We start from the raw sequence: 18,541 nt of genomic DNA, 5'->3' as shown, positions 1-18,541 counted from the left end.
TTTTTTTACTGAGTGTTCTTCTAGGTATGGGAGCCCAGTGCTCTAACGAGAGCTACCATAGGTCTTTCAATATATCAAAAGCCTCTTCGAGACTGGGTTTAAAATAATACTTCATCCAGTCTGTTAAGATCTTATTATTATTTATCATGGAATTATCTCCATTTTCTTTTTCTACATGAAATAAATAAAAAGAATGAAAGTAAAAATCTAAATCGCAGTGAACTGGACTGTTCTAATTCCAGCAAAGAGAGAGAAGATGCAGGAAATCCTGTAAGTTTGTTTCTGAGTTAAAGGAAAAGTTCTTAGAGGATCAAAAATACTAATTATTCAGCATTTCTCAGACTGCCAAGAGCTCAGGCTTTTAAAAAAGAGAACCAACACTAATCCAAGGTTGCACTAGAAATCTGTCAAAATAATACAGGCGGGAATTACATGAATTTTTTTCTGAATTTTTTTACACATTCCATGCTTTTGCTATTTTCAAGTTGACTTTTGCCTATTTAAAGAAATGGAGTAACAAATAATGTGGTTTAGACTCAAATCTTTCAGACTGCGCCTTCTCCTGGCACTCAAGTAATTGGAACTGAAATTGCAAAAAAATTGCTGAAAAAAATTGTTGGAGGATGCTTTAGAGTATGTTCAAAAGGCGCATTTCTTCTAGACTTACCTGAATGAGGGCACCACGTTTGAAATGGATTCCCATAAGTGTTTACATTAGTACTAGTGTGTTTGAGGCCTGATACAGCTAAAAGAAAGACTTCTTTTTTAATTTTTTTAATACAAGTGTCATACAACATGAGAGGAGCCGTGATCACCAGAGGTAACTGACTAATTCTGTAATGGAAGAAGCTACTGACTCTCCAAGGTACAATGAAAAGTATTTTCAAGTGTTTCATAGTATAAACACCATGCAGGATTTTACTGGAGCCTTAAAACCTGCAATACTGAGTAGGCAGTCTGTACCATGCAGGTATGTGGGTTATCTTTCATTCTTTTTGGTCTTCTGAGAATACATCCAAGGTACAAAGCCTCAGGAAATACAATTGTCCTTTTAAGCTTAAAGGGTAAATGGATGATCTTGTGATTAGAGCACAGTGTTTGGAGCTGCAGACATCAGCTCTCTTTGTGATTGCGCCAAAACGCCATGCAGCCAAATTTTCCAGGGTAGTCAGGAGTTGGTTAATGCATATAATGCAAGGATATAGGTAATATGTAAATGAGGCTGTAAGGATCCTCTTTGAAAATGATTGGAGAAAGCCACAACTTAAAGAGGAGGCTGCAGTATGAGTGGCATGCCCTCTGCGACACGACGGTGCTGGGAACAGCCATGTGGCCCAGCACATTACAGCTCACGACTCTGGGTGCTGCCAATGCAAATCTCAAAGGCTCGCTCCTGTGTCAGCCTGGGGCTGGCTGGGTGGCTCACCGCCTGAGACTTCCTTTTCCCCGTCACCGCCGGGAGAAGCTGGGGGAAGCTGAAAGGCTGGCATGCTGTCAAGCCCCCTTTTTATTTTTGCCTGGTGGTAATCCGCATATCAAGGTTGCTGCGAGTCTGCAGGTTCTGGAAAGCTCCCTACGTGTCAGCTGGGAGCATCCTGCGCTGGGTCCTGTGACTTTCACTGAACACAGGCATTTCTGTGGAGTGAGCGGTTTCCAGTTTTTGTCAGAAAGTTCTCAAAGAGTGGTACTCGCAGCCCTCCCTCGTCGTGTGCTCTGCTCTATCCTGCACCTGAGGATGTGGGTCAGTGTCTTCTGCATGGGGTGCTCCTTTTTTTACATGCTTTTCTTTGCTGGCAGTCAAAACAGAAGCAAAAGGAAAAATAAAAAGAGCTGGGAAACACAGGTGTTAATGCTGTGAAGCCTGTGGGTGCAAACAGGGTTCTGTTAAAAATGAAATGAAATTGGGTGGAGGTAGATAAAAAGAAATCTGAAATAATTGTTCTGTAGACTATGGCCTTTCCACATAGGCAGAAATCTTTCTCTTCACTTCTGTCTGAAGAGACAGTCAAATAGAGAATCTCGTCTCTTAATTAGAAAGAAAAATACTCATCAAACACATCTCATCACTGGAAAGCTAATGATCCACAGCTGCTAGTCTGAAAGGGCAGGCTTTTTTTCTGAACAGTAGGAAGTGTTAATCATTTTGGATGAGATTTCTTTTTAAAATATACTGTAGTTTGCAAAAGAATAGGATATTCAATATTCTAACTTAAATTATTTTTTGAAGTGTTGTACACCAGGGATAGTGTCATGTGTCTCCCTGAATGATCATTTAATGCATGTGTCTCTCGCTAAGAGTATCAACTGATGTGATGTTGTAAATGGCCAGTTCATGCCTGTGACTCTGAAAATCTTGATCTCATGGGGGAGAAGAAAAAGAGACCTCCCTTATATTCTTCTGTGTAGGAAATGGCAGCTATATTAAACTGTAACCTTTGAGACTCCCACTCCTCCCTTAAAATAGTTGGCTTGTTTCAGTAGTGATGAGGATCCTTTTTTTAGACAGAGTTAGAGCCATTATTTCCTTGGAAGAGATCATACCAGATACAGTCCATGTTCCACTGGATGCTTTATAGGCATGGGCAAGTCCCAGAACTGCCCTTTTATACTTGTTCCTTACCTGTTCTGTGTTCCCCCCCCCCATATTTGTTCAGTGGATGCATACATAGGTTTTCCTCCCCTTCATATTTGAAGTGAAGTTAAGGTTTTTACATACTACTTCCCTTCTTCCCTCTCCCCCCAGCTATCAGGCCCTTTATGCCTAAGAACCGAGTCCCTGGATTTTCTTGCTGTTCTGCACCAGATTTCGGGTTTGCTCATGTTTACTTAAAAGTTTTGTCTCATACTGGGAATCTGCTTGTTTTCTCCCATGTGCATTTCATGAGCACATTTCTCTTATGGGGAAGATAGGCCATTTCACTTGCAGTGCCATCACTGTGCTGGTCTCGCACAGCGCACATCTCATTTGTGTTGCAAATATGGACTCCCTGTTTTCCTAGTGCCTGGCTGAGACAGGTGCCTGAAAGGAGGAACTGGTTAAAATTCAGCCAGACGAGAAGAAAATTAAGCTGTCAGGTCAGCAACATCATCTACAGGATGGCGGGTGTAATACCCACATTTTTGAAAGATATGTCATACAAGTTGTAAAGAGGTAATATATTAATATAATATTTTAATGGCCTACAGAGTACAGTACTGTAAGGAATTGATACTCTTAACTTAGGGACCTCAAGTGAGGAGTGTTTGAATGGGAACTCCTTGATGTTCTGGAGTACAGGGTACATGATGACCATGTTCCTCAGTCTCAGGTCAGGTCTGTATCTCCTGAGATTGTCTAGGCTTCTGGCTTCTTTTCTCTGGAGCCAGGGATTATTTGGATATTACTTGATTTTCTTTCCATCTTTCTAACCAAAGTTCAGACGGGACCATAAGAAAGACTGTATGCGTTGCTATTTCTCAACAGATAATCTCTAGTACTTGCTTTTCTGATAGTTGGGTGCTGTTTGTTGACTTCCAGAGCTCCCTTCAGCACATATCCATTGATTCAGGGCATTTCTGGGGTTAAAAGGTGCAAGGATTTTTTGCTTTTCTTTTGAGACGCAAATTCTGTTGTAAGTTGGCTGTATCAAATTTACCACATCAAATCCTTGTAGACCTTGCTCTCAGAAGGGTAGTTAGCAAGTTCATAGAAGAAGTCTCAGATTCCGTGAGCTATTGTTTGCTTCTTATTCATTACCATTTCTAACAGATTTCCGTTTAAACTAAACAGCCTAAAAAGTTTTCTTTCAAAAGAAATATTAATTGTTAGAAGTGCCAATATCCAATAATATATGTCACACACTCTGCTTTTTCAGTTCTTTCACTATTTATCATGTTTTTCTTGCAGTCTTACAGGACTTCCATATACATAGCATTCAGTGATATAAAGTAGGGGCGTGAGGTAAGTTAGCTGATCTTGAGACAGCAGATTACTTAAAATACAGAGTTTTTTTCATTTATGTGGGAGCTTGTATTTGATAAGAGCATTTTGTTTTAACTCTAATCAAAAATCCAGCAGAAGACTATTAAAGTCCCCATTTTCTTCTTACTCGGCTTTACATACATCTTGGGGACTGATTTGGGAAAGTGAGCCTCTTTTTAGTTTACCTAGGTATTGGCATTGCTTAAGGTTTGCTAGTTCTGTGGCACAACACCTTCATTCATTTTAGTAGGTAGTGAAAACACAAATATTCAAAAGCTTAACTATTTGGATTAAAAAGGCTTAGCAAGATTTATGGGTGTATATCCAACTGTGGTACATAGTGTGATTTGCTATACTACTTCCATTTTTTGTTTTTGTCATACTAGGAGAAAACAAACCAAAGTTACAGCTAGAACTGGCTAAAATAAAGGGGGATTTGTTCATAGGCAAAACTGGATGTAAAAGTGGTTTTAGTTTGACCCCATCTAAATCCAAATATTTTCAGTCCTTTCCTGCAAACCAATGCTTTTGTACCAGCACCAGTAGGGAACAGTATCTTGCTGGACGTGTCTCAGCCAGACAGCTACAGGCTCTGCCAAACGCTTAGGACTTCCAGGCTTCAAAAAAAGTCAGCTCTGTACCGCTTGATGGGTCTGAGACTAAAGTCCAGCCTGTGACACTTGTCAGAGCTCGGCGGCAGGGAGCTGTGGTGTACAGAGCTGGCAATGGAGATGGGTTTCTCCTGGGGTGCGATCCCCATGTGACCCCCAGTGCTGGAGAGCAGCCCCAGTTATCAGGGCGTACATCTCTGGAAGACGTAACCTGGCCGTGCTTCTGCCAGCCTCCAGCCATGGAGCACTTGAGGTGTTCTGAGGAAACACTTCAACGAATCAAAGTTTTCGAAGGGATGGACTTAGGTGGCTTCTCAGCATTCCTTTTCATCCCATTTTCAATGCGTTTGTGGTCAGTACTGTTTTACTGTACTACTGCTTTTGTTAAAGTAGTTGTACGATTTTACCTTTTAGTGTGATTTTTTGCTAGTTTTCTATGCATAAGATTTTTTTCATCTTTAGTTGTGACGTTTACGACTGCTTGTTTGTGTGACATTATTACAAAATGACCAAGTTCTTTCTTCTGAACAGCAAATTAATTTTTATTCACGGAAATAACCAACCTTTTCTTTCTTAAATTGTGATCTTATTTTTTGCTATTTTGCATGATTTTGTCCACATAAGCATTATTTTATGAGAGAACAATTAATATTCCTCTTAGACTACACTACATCAATTTTCCTTTTGCAAGAATTAAGGTACAAAGCAATGGCAAGTGTAGCAGTTGTTTCATGCAGGTAAGTGACTAGTCAGCAAAGTCATTAAACAACTTTCCTGCCTAAGGAGAGACGAGTTTCTTTAGAATTGTTTTAATTTATTGGTCTTAACTGTGCGCAAGAGTTTAATGTGATGCTGATTTGAATCACTTTTTTCCTTTCACTGTCTTCTAGCTTTTTCTTTTTGTGGTCTGGAACTTTGAGCTCTACATGATACCACTGGCTTTGTTGTTGCTGCTGGCATGGAACTACTTCTTGATCGTATCAGGGAAAGATAACAGGCAACATGATACAGTAAGTCTTCTCTACTTCAAGCATATACATGTCCTTTTCTTTTTTTAACTAGATGAATTTTTTTAACTGAGTTTAAATATGACATCTTTTTGAAAATGCCTCAGTTCACAATGCTCGGTGCACAATTTTCCCACCTGCAATTTAATTTTTCTCCAGCTGTCCAATAAATGTGTCTCGTTTTGTTGAAAATGTCATGTAAAGTAGAGTAGAAAATGTACTGTCCACAGAATCTGGTTTGTGTGGGAGCAGAGATGAGAGGCTTATTGGTCAGGAGACGGCAAATTCTTTGAAAATGGTTTTGTGTGGCTAAGTCCTTATGTTGCATTTTTTAGTTCACATATTGAAGTTAAAGGTTAAAATTATTCCAATTTGTTAACAGTTTCAGAACGTATCACATTTTATTGTATTTCACATTTTATCATTAATATGTTACCATTCGTTGAGCTTAATATAAGCCTTTTCTTATTTTCTTCTCTTCATTTAATGCCGTCATTTAATCAAATGCATGTAGTCAGGATATGAAGTAACAAACATATACTAATAACTGACATTTATTAATAATAAAAGCATGGTTCAGATTTTCAGAAGTGCATACCAAAAGTTGAAGTTGTATTCTATGCTCTGCAAATTTTCTAGTATCCAAGCAGCTTAAGGATTTTGCATGTATTTTATTGATGAGCCTTATGAGTTTGATATTTGTATCAGTATTCATATCCCAAAAACAGTGTGCTGTCTAGGACATTATGATCTGGATGGATAGCTGGATGGGTGGAAAAAAACCAAAATGGGTTAGATGATCGTCTCAGAGGATAGCAGTTAATGGAGGCTGGTAACAGGTGGAGTACCACAGTGCCCAAGTACCTGTCGTATTTACCATCTCTGTCAATGACCTGTAGGAGATGACAGAGTGCACTCTCATCAAGTTTTTTAGTTATACCAGGGGTATGGGACCACTTGATTCCCTGGATCTGCCAGTCAAAGAGACCTAGTTAGGCTGGAGGAATAAACCAGTAGGAACCTCAAGAAATTCAAGAAGGAAAAATGTGAATTCTTGCTCTTGGGGAGGAATAACCCATGATAGAGGCTGGGGATTGATTGCCTGGGGATAAGCTCTGCTGTATTGGGCCTGTGCATCTTGGAAGACAGCAAGGTAAACACGAGCCAGCAGTGTGCCCCAGCAGGAAAGAGCCCAGCACCCTGGGCTGCATTAACAGGAGCACAGCCAGTGGATCGAGGGAAGAGATTATCCCCTCTGCTCAGCACTTGTTAGACTGCATCTACAGTAGTGTCCCGTTTTGGGCACCCCAGTTCACAAAAGACACTGATTAATTCGAGTGAGTTCAGTGGAGGGCCACCAAGATGGTGAGGGGGCTTGAGCACTTGCCCTGTAAGGAGAAGCTGAGGGACGTGGGCTCAAAAGAGCCTGAAGAAGGCTTCAGGTGACCTGAACAGCAGTCCTCCACTACCTACAAGGAGGTTATCAAGAAGATGGAGCTAGACTCTTCACAGTGATGTGTGGTGGAAGAGACAGCAGGCATAATTTGAAGCAAAAGAGGTTCAGACTGCAGAACACTTTTTGCCATGAGGATTGCCAAGCAGTGGAAAAGGTGGCCCAGGAAAGTTACGCAGCTGCTGTTGGAAGTTTTCAGGACCTGACTGGATAAAGCCCTGAGCAACCTGATCTGACCTCATGGCTGACCCTGCTTTGGGCAGGAGGTTGGAGGTCCCTTCCAGCCTGAATGATCCCATGACCTGAATGTCAGCAACTGCAATTACTAGTCACCACAGGAACTGATACAGCCCTGATCCTGGCACTGGTGTTACCTGTCTACATCACTGACTGTTATGCTTCCAAGGGTCATCTAAAATTAAGGGTGGGAATGATAGAGTTATTCCCTAATCCCAAAGGTTGTTACTTTCATGGAAAATGCCTAAGATCAAGATTTAAAAGATGCACTATTTAATCACAGCCCTTAGTCTCCTGCTGCCTGAAATGCTTAAAGCTTCTCAACCTGAAGATTTTATGAGTAACTGAAATCCCTTGTGAAAGGAGAGATTTCACTTGTGAGCTGCAATACACTTCATTTCTCTCTGAAATACCACCTGCCTGTGAAGATTAATTGGGTCATGTAACTTTTCCAACGAAATAATGAAGCTATTGATGGGCTCTCTGTTGAGGACACCAAATGCTGCTCTTAAAATGTTCCTCTTGCAGAGGCTGCTTCAGACCAAGCTATACAGCTTATATCAACCAGTCCTGCTCTTCCCAAATATTTGATATCTGTGCCATTAATTACTATTTTTTGTTTAGGCTGTATCACATGTAAGTTGGGACCTCATTTTTAATGAATTGAGCTTGGTTATCGTCATGGTGAGCATCTGTCTTCTATGAACTGATCTGCAGACTTATTGGATGCCTTTCTAATTAACTGACAAATCTTCAGTAATATCACAAGCCTTAGCTCAGGTCATTAGCACAGTATCATTAGATTAGGAGTCATTTAAATATTTCTGTTTTCCTATGCAGAGTGTAAATATTAACTAAATTAATTAAGCAGTGTTTCCTAGTGGCTAGAGAATGCTTCAGGATTCACATGATCTGGCTTCTGTTCCCAAGTCTCCAGAGATTCCTTCTGTGCCTCAGTGACTACTTATCTTAGGAATATCGTCTGTCTTTAGAAGTTACTTTGAAATCCCCAAGCTAATGGTAAGACAAAAAGATAAATATATTTGTTAACTTTTCTAACTCAATTAATGTGTAGTTAAAAATACAAAAATTTGGGATCTTGAAAAGTAGCTCAGAAGTTTCCATTGTAGTATCCCTACAAGAAAACAATTATCAATTGTCTCATCAGTTCAGGCATTAGGGACTGCACTCTTCTGCAGGTCAATGAAATAGTGATCACTAAGTTTCTGTCCGGATATGGCAGATGGACCAGCCTTAACTGATCCTTGTTTGACTGTCTCTATAGAAAAGGTATCATTTGCTCTGTCCTCTTGGGCATCAGTTTCTTTGAAGCAGTTTGGAACTCATTTTCTTGTGGAATAATTCACCTGCCAAATGCTCTGGGCTGCTCTGTCATAACATGAGCCTGTGCTGCTCATTTGAGTGTGAGTATGATTATTTTGCCATTTACTCTGACTCCTAATAAGTTATACGTGCAAGTCCTTTCTTGAATTAAAAATGCAATGAGGTTGGGTCAGGGGGAGACACGAGTGTATTTACTAATAGGAGATAAGTCTATTGGAAAGTCTGACAGAGGGGTGAAGCAGCATCTTAGGCATTATTGCTTTCATGGATTCAGCTAGACTCTCTTTGTAGGACTGATCATCATTGTGGTTTTAGTCAGACACTGGCACAAACTTCAAAGAGAAGTATTGGATTCCCTATCTTTTATACATTTAGATCAAGATTAGTTGTGTTTCTGAAAGGTATGCTTTCATTAAATACAAACTCTTGCATTAAATGTTAGTGTAAGAGGATGTAGATAGATACAGATTTAGTGGACAGTTCTCTAAATGAATCTGTGAGAATTCAGAGTGGAACTTCTGGCACTGACTCATGTGGCAAGGGTAAAAAATCACAGAATAAATATTTCTTTCCAGTGTTAAGCAAGGGAAAAAAAATCACTAAAACGGCATTCTTAATGCTTTCCTCTGAATTTTGCAGTAACATTTTTGCCTGAAGCTTACCTAGCTGCTTTCTCCAAGGATCCTTGCACTTCCTTATGATCGTACTCCTAAATACCTGACCTCATGAAATAATTTATTTTTAGCATAACTGCCATTCTCATCTTAAACCATCCACTACCTAAACACACAAGACTAGAATTGAGTGGATCTTACTGCTTTTGGTTTTTTTCCCTACCTTTTTTCCAGCATCTTTTTCACATCCTCTGAGGGAGAGGAGAGGTATCAACGGCTGCCACTTTTCTGTCGCCGCTGCCCCTTGTCACCTGTGCTGGGTCCATGCAGTGGGGAGCAGCATGGGAGTGCTGCCCCTACACATTGCCAGCCCTGTGCCTATGGCAGGTACAGGGTAGTGGAGCATGGCACAGTGACAGATCACTTGGGATGCTCGGGGAGAACAAGGGTAGAGCGAGAGCGAAGGACTGGCTTATTTCATAGCAGCCTTGACTCTCTGGGAACCCCAAATCACATCTTACAATAGATGGACAAACAAAAATTCATCCCACACAGCTGTAATTGAAAGACTTCTAGATATACCCAAACTAACAGAAAGTATGCTGGGGTTTAAAGCTTCTTTTCAGTCTTGTTAAGAAACTACTTAGTATTTTGATGTTTTCAAATGTATTGTACAAAAAAATCTCACCTTTATAGTGTGGAAAAAACTGCAGCACTGCTGTCTGGGGTCTTTTTTTCACTTCTATTTCTAAGCAAAATTCACAGTTATTAGAACTGCATGCAGTTAGTGGAAAAAAAAAATCTCTTTTTTTTGTGTTTTTCTACTTCAGGCTGTGTTCCGGCTGCCTGCTGGAGCTGCCTAACTTAAGGAATGGTCAGATAATCCCTCAAAGTGATTAAAAATGTTCTCACTCTCCAGCTGCTCTGGTCCCCTTCCCTGAGATGAAACAGTTGATTGTGTGGTTGGAACGCATCTTATTGTGAATGAAACCTGGTTTGCATAGTTATCAATTTTTTTTTTATTTTTCCTGTGTACGTAATCCTGACTACCACAATTAGGACAAACTGTGAGTCTCTCAGCTGTTGGTCCATAGTGCTTAACTGCTGTAACAGGCACATTGGATCTCCTCTGGTGACACTTGCAAGTTCTTGTTCTTCATTGACTCAGTAGGTAGCAGACAGGGAGCCCAGCTGGTCTTCTCCTTGATACTGCTATTGAGGAGGAAGGGCTGGAAGAGGAGTGGACTGATCTGGCGGATCAACAATCAGTTGCGCAGCTGTGATTGACAACAGGGACTTGGTTTTTGCAACCATGGGATCTTCCTTGAGGACTGAGGACTGCTGGGAAGACGCAAGATCCACCTTACCAAGTGGGGCAAAACCTTCTTCTGCCCCTTCTTCTGCCCCTTACCAAGTGGGGCAAAAATCTTCTTTCCCAGATGGCTCGCCAACCTGATGAGGAGAGCATTAAACTAGAAATGATGGGGAGGGACGTGATGATGACCCACAATCAAGTGAGGAAGTGGTGGTCTGAGTTGGCAAGGAAAGGCTGCAGGGTGGAGTGGACAGGAGAGACCTCAAACCCAACCAAACAGGGCAGAGGGGGCCCGCCCCAGGTGTAGGCACACAAATAAGGAAATGCTACTCTGGAAGAAGCCCTCACATGCTTTCTGCGAACTCAGTATGCCAGGGGATCTCTCCCTGAAGTGCCTGTACATTAGTGTGCACAGCATAGGAGCCAGTAGGAGTTAAGAGGTCCACGTGCAGCTACATGCATGCATGATCACAGAGACATGGTGGGATTGCTCTCATGAGCATCATGCAATGGATGTACGCTGGCTCTTTAGTCAGGACAGGCTGGGAAGGCAAGGAGGGGGAGTTGCACTTCAGCCCAGCAAAGGGAAGATGGTGAACGGATCAGAGCATCCAGCGTACAAGAAGAGGCTGAGCAAGCTGGGACTGCTCTGCCTGGACAAGACGAGGCTCAGGGAGCATCTTGACAATGTGTATAAATACCTGAAGGGAACAGAAGAGGAGAGAAACAGGCACTTCTCAGTGGTGCCCAGTGACAGGACAGTATCAATGGGCACAAACTAAAATGTGCGAAATTCCATCTGAGCACAAGAAAGCACTTTTATTGTGAGTGTAGTCACACCCAGGACCAGGTTGCCCAGAGAGAATGTGGAGTCTCCATCCACGGAGGTATTCAAGACCTTACTGGACGTGGTCCTGGGCAACCTGCTCAGATATGACCCTGCTTAAGTAGGGGAGTTGGACTTGATAAACTCTGCTTGAGTAGGGGAATTGATCTCAAGACATCCCTGCCAACCTCTGCCACTCTGTGATTCTATGACTGAAGACAATAATCCTTCTCTCCTTTTGGTCTATTATTTGTTAGGGTTTTTTCCAAGCAATTTAAAATTTAATAGAAGAACAATACACATGCCTGGAGTTACCTATGAATGTTCTTCTGCCATATATACCCCTATGGAGAAGAGGTTTAATCACTTCAGTTCACATCCTGCATTTATAGTTAATACTTAGAGCCTTTAAGGAAATATTAAATAGCTAATTTCCTCTTGAAGTTTCAAGTTGCACATGTCATTGCATAGAAAATGATGGTGAGCAGCTGGGAGTTAATGTGCCATACACAAATTCTTATGAATCTGTATAATAGAGTATATACACATATTATTAATCTTGTAAGAGTGATATAAAATGGCACAATACATCTTTTAATTTCACTGGAGATTTTTTGCGAAATAGGCTTTGATGACTTATGTTTCTTGAGTATATGTTTCTATTAAAAGTTAGAGCTGGACACGTTTAGGATGAAATTTTGAGAACAGAAGAAAAATAACTTTGTTAAAGACAACCTTTCATTTTGAGATTTTAACCAGTTTCTGTGGGTACTTTTTATATAGTCCTCCAATATGATATGTATACTCAGATTTTTTATTTGTCTTTATGTGTCTTCTGGAAATTACCACACAAAGAAAAACAAAAGGGGGAATGGGAAGAAAGATGCTTACAAATATATCTACCTCATTGGATTCCTTCTTTCGTCAAGAAAGGGTGGTAAGCATGACAAGCTTGAGTTGGTTGTGCAACCCCAGCTCAGTTGCAGCTGGAAGAGCTTTTCTGCTTAGAGTTCGAATCACTTTCCTCTGGGGGAAGACAACAGTCCCTGTCAGAGCTTTTGGTGAATTTGTTGTTGCTCCTGTTTGGGGCAGGGAGTGCCACTTTGCTGTACGTTCAGTACAGAAACCAGCCCCACCGGGAAAGTGCCTGACTCTAACCACCTCTTCTTCTGCAAATTGAAAACTGAGTTACCAAGCAAATAAACAAGATAGTAACTTGATTTTTCTGTTTCTTCACATCATGGTCTTAAAGCATGGAAGCATGAGTCCATAAAGTTCTTAGTTTGAAAGGGTTTCAAAGGGTTTCACCTGCAGATGAATACAGGACAAACACCAAGTGCTTCAGATCCATTGCCTGTGCAGTACTGAGGGGTTTTGTGCTTGAAGTCCAGAAGTCCTCTTCTTCCAGGGAATCAGCAGTGATTTCTAGCTGAAGACTAAATTCTTGCTATGAATTTATGGCAAAAATAAACATAATTCTCCCTGTGTTCTATTTAGAGTGTCTGGAATATGTCATTTGCACAAGATGATACGAAAGGGCATTGTCAGGTTGGCAATTACATCTTGACTTTGTTTTGACTGTACTTTCCTGAGAAGTTTTGCCTCCAGTCTGATAGCAACAACAGCAGCCACAAAATCTCCAAAACACAGGGCTGGTGGGAGAATGCAGAGTTAGGCATACAACAATATGTGTCTAAAACTAATCTGATTTATGACATCTCTAAATGTAAGGAAAATACGGTTGTTTTCATAGAATTATTTTCAGCATTGCGCAGAAAGGATTTTACCTTATGTTTACTAACCACTAACTAACATTCTTGTCTGCACCTTGAAATAGAAAGTGACTCTCATTCTGTTTCTACTTGAGCCAGATGGCAATCCACACATCACTCTGAATGGCGCAGCAAAGTCCATGAGCTTTTCTTAAAATGTGCAGCCTGCCTTACTTCTGCCAAATTAATCAGAATCGCAAACTTGCTCTCCATTTGTTATCATCAATAAAATAAGTTAGAAAGGCTTTTGCAAACAGGTCATTGTCCGTTCGTGCGTTCAGTCTGGGTGCTATCAGAGCACAAAGACCACCGGCAACGCGTGCCTGAATATTAAATAGTGTGCTGAGAACCATTGCTGTCTTCATGCAGCTGTTTGTTCTTTCCATACAATCCATATAGTCAGGGAGGAAGCATACACTATAGTGCCCCACTACGGGACAGCGGTTTTTTTTAATAAATCAGAAAAGAAACATGAAAATGTCAGCTTAATCAAGCATTTAAATTTTATTAATCAAGTCTAATTTTTATGAGTGCAAATAATCGCTGAAGCTGGACAAATTTGCTCTAGATTGCATCAGAAACATAATTTTAATATTTAATGGCCTGCTGAATTTAAATGGAGAATTATCTTTATGAAACATGCTCTTCATAATTTGCCATTAAATGAGAAATGAACAAATCAACATAAATCTTACATAAAGGTTATTTAACTAAATGTTGGTACTATAAATATTTTAAATGCATTATGCACTAATTTAACAGTCACACACTACACTATATAAAGATCTAAGTTGGGCAGAAAGCGTTTCTCTCCTGCAGCATAATAGAATGTAATACTGCTATCTGGGGCTACAGTTAAAAGAGACTGTCCACACTGCAATTATAATCCCTGCGTCAGAGGCTTACATACAGTATCAGAGTATGTAGTAACCCCTTCCTAAAACGTTACGTGGCTGTTCTCATCCCAGTAGCAGTTACAAAAACCAAATGCACTACAGAATTAGAATATTTTGGCTGGTTTTGGTCGCCTGAAGACAAAACAGCAAAACCCTACCCTAGATATCTCCAGCATTTAAAAAACTTTGATTTTTTTTTCTATCATAAACCAATTGATTTTTTAATTTATATTTTGCCACATTTTTCAAATATTGTCTTCCAATATTGTGGGCATCTAAAATAAAATTGAAGTTCACTGCACATAGAGGCATTTTTTCCATGAGACTGTTCTAATGATTTTTTTTTGCATTTGCATCAAGATTTACATGGCAACAAGATTCACTTGACAGGTTGTAGTGGCTATTCTAAATAATCAATATTATATAAACTAACATCAGTTTAGTTTCTAGTAAAAAGTCACATAATTATGTGAGACTTTTATTCATCTTTGGTTTGGTTTTCTTTTGCTTTAGCATATTGTAATTCAGCCTAGACCTTCGGGACTTTGGGATTGTACTGCAGTTTTAATATATTTACCAAAATGTATCAATACCTGGAAAAAAATAAAAATTTAACTGAAATTACAATAATACATGTATAACACATATTGTCACCTAAAATACATAACACAGCTTTTTTCTACCAAAAAGTTTGTTAGCTCCAAATGTAATAGACTGTGTCATACCCACAAGCTAAAATTATTTGGGTAAATGCTGTTTTATAAGAGAAGCATATCTGGTCCTGCTAGAATCTGAAAACTATTTGAAGAGAAGTAATAATCACAGTGAAAACCAATACTGAGCCATTGTGTTGTTAATAAGATAGTTTATCATGAGGTTTTGCCCAAGAACACTAGCTCACAAAATTTTGTGGTGGTGTTACTTTTAATAGTCGTGCACACTAAACTTGCCATTGATATTTAGCTAAGCAAAGAATGTTTTTTTTCATCCTGCTGAACTAAAAATGAAGCATTCTAAGAAAGATCTGACATTTCAAGTGTACAGTACATCTTGAAGCCTTTAGATGGAGACATACTTCAAATAAACACCTAATATTCAGTTCAGAGTGCATTGTCTAAGTACAAGAAAGAGCTAAAATAAATGAGAACCAAATATTGAAAGAAATATAGAGAAAAAGGCCTAGTACGTGTGCCATTTTTATCTTAAAAATGACTTAGCCTTAACTACATTGGCAACTGAATATTGAGGGCATATAAAGCTGACAACACGAAAAAGGTTACATGTTCTTGTATAATAAACTGTATTTACTGCCCATGCGTGTTGCCAAGAAATTTATTATACTGCAAATAAAAATTCTGTTGTTGACATTACAGAACTACATGTAATCAGTAGCATGCATCAAAAGGCATCTGATAGCCATATTAAAGTCTCATTTCCTATTAAGAAGCAGACTAAATTACAACATGAGCACTTCCCAGAATAAGCTAACAAAATGCATTCTGTAAGAAGAAATAATTGTATTTGAGTGTCTCTGTAAAAATCAGGAAGTATTTTAGCAGTAAAGTACTAATGCTTTTCTTCTTAGTCTGCTGTCTTCTGTACTGCAATATATTCAACCTTACTGGCAAGCTTATCACACTAATTATTATTACATCTAGTGGTTCAGTTATCTTGATGATTACTGCAGATGAAATACCCCAAGGTCAAAACATTAATAGTATAAATCAGGATCGGTTGTATTCCAGATATACTACATTATTAAATCAGAATCTGTTAATTTGATTTTTATTTTCCTTATAAATGTGGTGTAAAAAAGGTGGGCATTTTACTTAAGCTGTATCTCCTGTAAAGTTTCTCCTCGACAATTCCATGAAAGAAGCAGACGTCGTGTTGTGAAAATGAGCACAAAAGTGCTGCTATAGTGGGCTTATTGACAATGGACGTCTTTGCTTCAACTTGAAGTACTTGGAAATGACGTTAGAGAGCCCAGGTGGTTTCATGCATCCTTCTTAAGCCATACACACTGCACAATTTTATATTACATTCACACATAAACAGTGAACTGAGTGACAAACATACAGTACAGTTTATGTCGGGACAGTATGAATTAACATGAAATCTAAACAGTCCCGAACAGTACAATTCTGATCACATTCATTGCACATCTAAAATGTGTTTAATTCAGAATGAAATCTCATTCTGTCTTTTATTTTGTCTTATGAATGTTAATACCTTTATGTGAAAATACAAATGTCTGCAGATATTTTGACACCGTAACGTGATATAGCATAAAGTGTTTTCTTTTGTTTTTCATTTGAAACCTCCTCTGTTTGAAGAACTACATCAAGTAAGATATAAGCAAATCTAGAGAAGTGCTATTGGGAGGCAGGGGGCATTGCTTCACATTAAAGAACATTAAGGTAACAGTCATCAGGGTTATCTGCAATCTGGTAGTGCCTCTCCTTTTATTTTTTCTTTATTTTGCATATTATTGCAGAGCAGATATCTGGTATTCTTAACATGTAAAGACATCAAAGTATCTTCTGTGCAGGTGTTTCTTTTGGATCAGCTAAAGAAATTAGAACAGAAGACAATTCATGGAGTGACTTGCAGTTTGCACATTTTGTATGAGAAACGTCAGGCTGATACCAAGACAGAAGGACCTTTCATTAAAAGTGGCGTTAAGTTTCAATGTGTCATTTTTCCACAGAAACTTTAGATCCAGGAGGTATTTTAAATTTCTCTCATGGGGATTTGATTCAACAGGCTTGCAAATAAGTAGAATCCAACCATACTTGCACGTGTTGAGGTTAGAAGTCAAAATGAATTATTTTCTCAGAAATCCTATCCTGTTTGTTAGTCAGGAGATCATCTTTAGAATAAATGCAAGTTGTACTTAATTGTCAGCTTCCTCAGAAGACTGTGTTCTAGTCCACAAACAGGTTTTCTTCAGAGTGCAAACGTGGTGGTTGTGCTTCCTTCTGGTAACCAGGTGTAACGTAGCTGTGCACCATTGCTGCTGCAACAGAACAGACGCTCCTCCAGTCTCCTGTGGATTATGAATTGTACAGTATTTATAGACTGAGTTCCTCAAAGAGGGTGGGAATGGATCAGGAACAATGGCAGTACGTAGGAATTAGGCTGCAAGCTGCTTCTGATTAATAAGCTTTTAATAGGTCTATTTTGCACAGGAAGGATCTTACTTTGCAGCACTTAAACATCATCTGCTTACTGTTTGGCCATGAAGTAGCTGACATGCTGTATTTGAGGCCGTCTACGTGTGTTTTTTAAAATGTCATCTGTATTACTATTACATTCAAGGGACAGTACCAAGAAACAGGTTCTTTCAAGACTTTCTGCGAGTAAGCGGCATATAAGTCTGTGACAAGTGACATTACAGAAGGTCATGTCACTTTTAACTGCTTGCATTAGATCTTTCTGATTTCCCCAGTGCCCTTCCTTTGTTTGATTAATACTACTTGATTTCAAGCAAGGTATCAGAAGGCATAATTTAGAGTGGGGCAATCTAAGATTTTTGCCATAGAACTTTTAATAAAATAACTCTAATGTTTCATTTTGTCTTCATATGCTTTTTCATGTCCTCCCTCTCTCTCCTCTGCTTCCTTCCTTGTCTCCTCCCTCCCCCCATCATGCCTCCCCCAGGTACAATGTTTGACATAGCGATCCGAATAACTACTGTGTTCCTTCAAACCAAAGCAGCACACGTGCACTTTATTTGAATAGCAACGAGGTTGAATCAAAGGAGAAAAAATTCCATTGTGCATTTTTTTCTACAGGATTCTTACTACAAGGTTAAACTGAAATCTGTTGCTCAGATTCACTGTACCTCTCTTGAACAGCCTTGCTTTGTTCTGCAGAAGTAGATTGTACTTCAGTATACAGCTTTTGTAAGGCTTCAGTGTACCTATTGTTCATATATCATAAGATTATGAAGAATCTACTTTCCTGGTTTTAATTTGTGTCAAAGTTCTGAAAGCACTTGTTTTGGTGGTTTAATAAATTGTATTATTGTGTCTGTGTTGTCTGAATGTTCTTTTTTTTTTTCTTTTGACTCTTCCTTTTGAATTTCAAGACAAGTGAAAGCATGGGCTATGTTTCATATACTTTAAAGAATCGTTTATGCATCATGGGCATAGGAACACTTTTACTATATTTTATTTTGCTACAATAATTGAATTCTGTTTTCCTTTCCAGACAATTCAACACTCTAAAGCTCAATGTAATTAATGATATGACTAACCTAGAACAAGAGCATAGACTGGTAGTGGCTTTTGAATTAAAAAATGGAATGGAGGAGCTGGAAATCTGGGCTCAGTCCTGGCCTTCAGGTGATTTCAAAGGACTTTTTATGTCCTTTGAACAAGTTAACATTTTGCCACTCTGTAGAAGCTTGTAAAGTAGTTTGAGATCATTAGACGGGGGAAAAAAAAAATATGTGACTTTGAAGTATTATTATCCGGATAATTTAGAATGGGTATTGTCAT

At 39.2% G+C, this 18,541-nt stretch overlaps 1 protein-coding gene across 1 annotated transcript in view; it reads left to right on the top strand.

The window, feature by feature from the left end:
• Window positions 1-18,541, top strand: part of MCTP1 (multiple C2 and transmembrane domain containing 1) — a gene marked incomplete at its 3' end in the record, with an annotated part of 281,417 nt that overhangs the window by 223,014 nt on the left and 39,862 nt on the right. The window contains exon 16 of the mRNA XM_082337413.1: window positions 5,463-5,582. Within this exon, the coding sequence (XP_082193539.1) occupies window positions 5,463-5,582 (120 nt within the window). The remainder of the gene's footprint in view (window positions 1-5,462; window positions 5,583-18,541) is intronic.

The sequence above is a fragment of the Platalea leucorodia genome (genome assembly GCF_965183815.1).
Source record: "Platalea leucorodia genome assembly, chromosome: Z".
NCBI lineage: Eukaryota > Metazoa > Chordata > Aves > Pelecaniformes > Threskiornithidae > Platalea > Platalea leucorodia.
The sequence above is the reverse complement of the archived record's forward strand: the minus strand, read 5'-3'. Positions and strand labels throughout refer to the sequence as shown.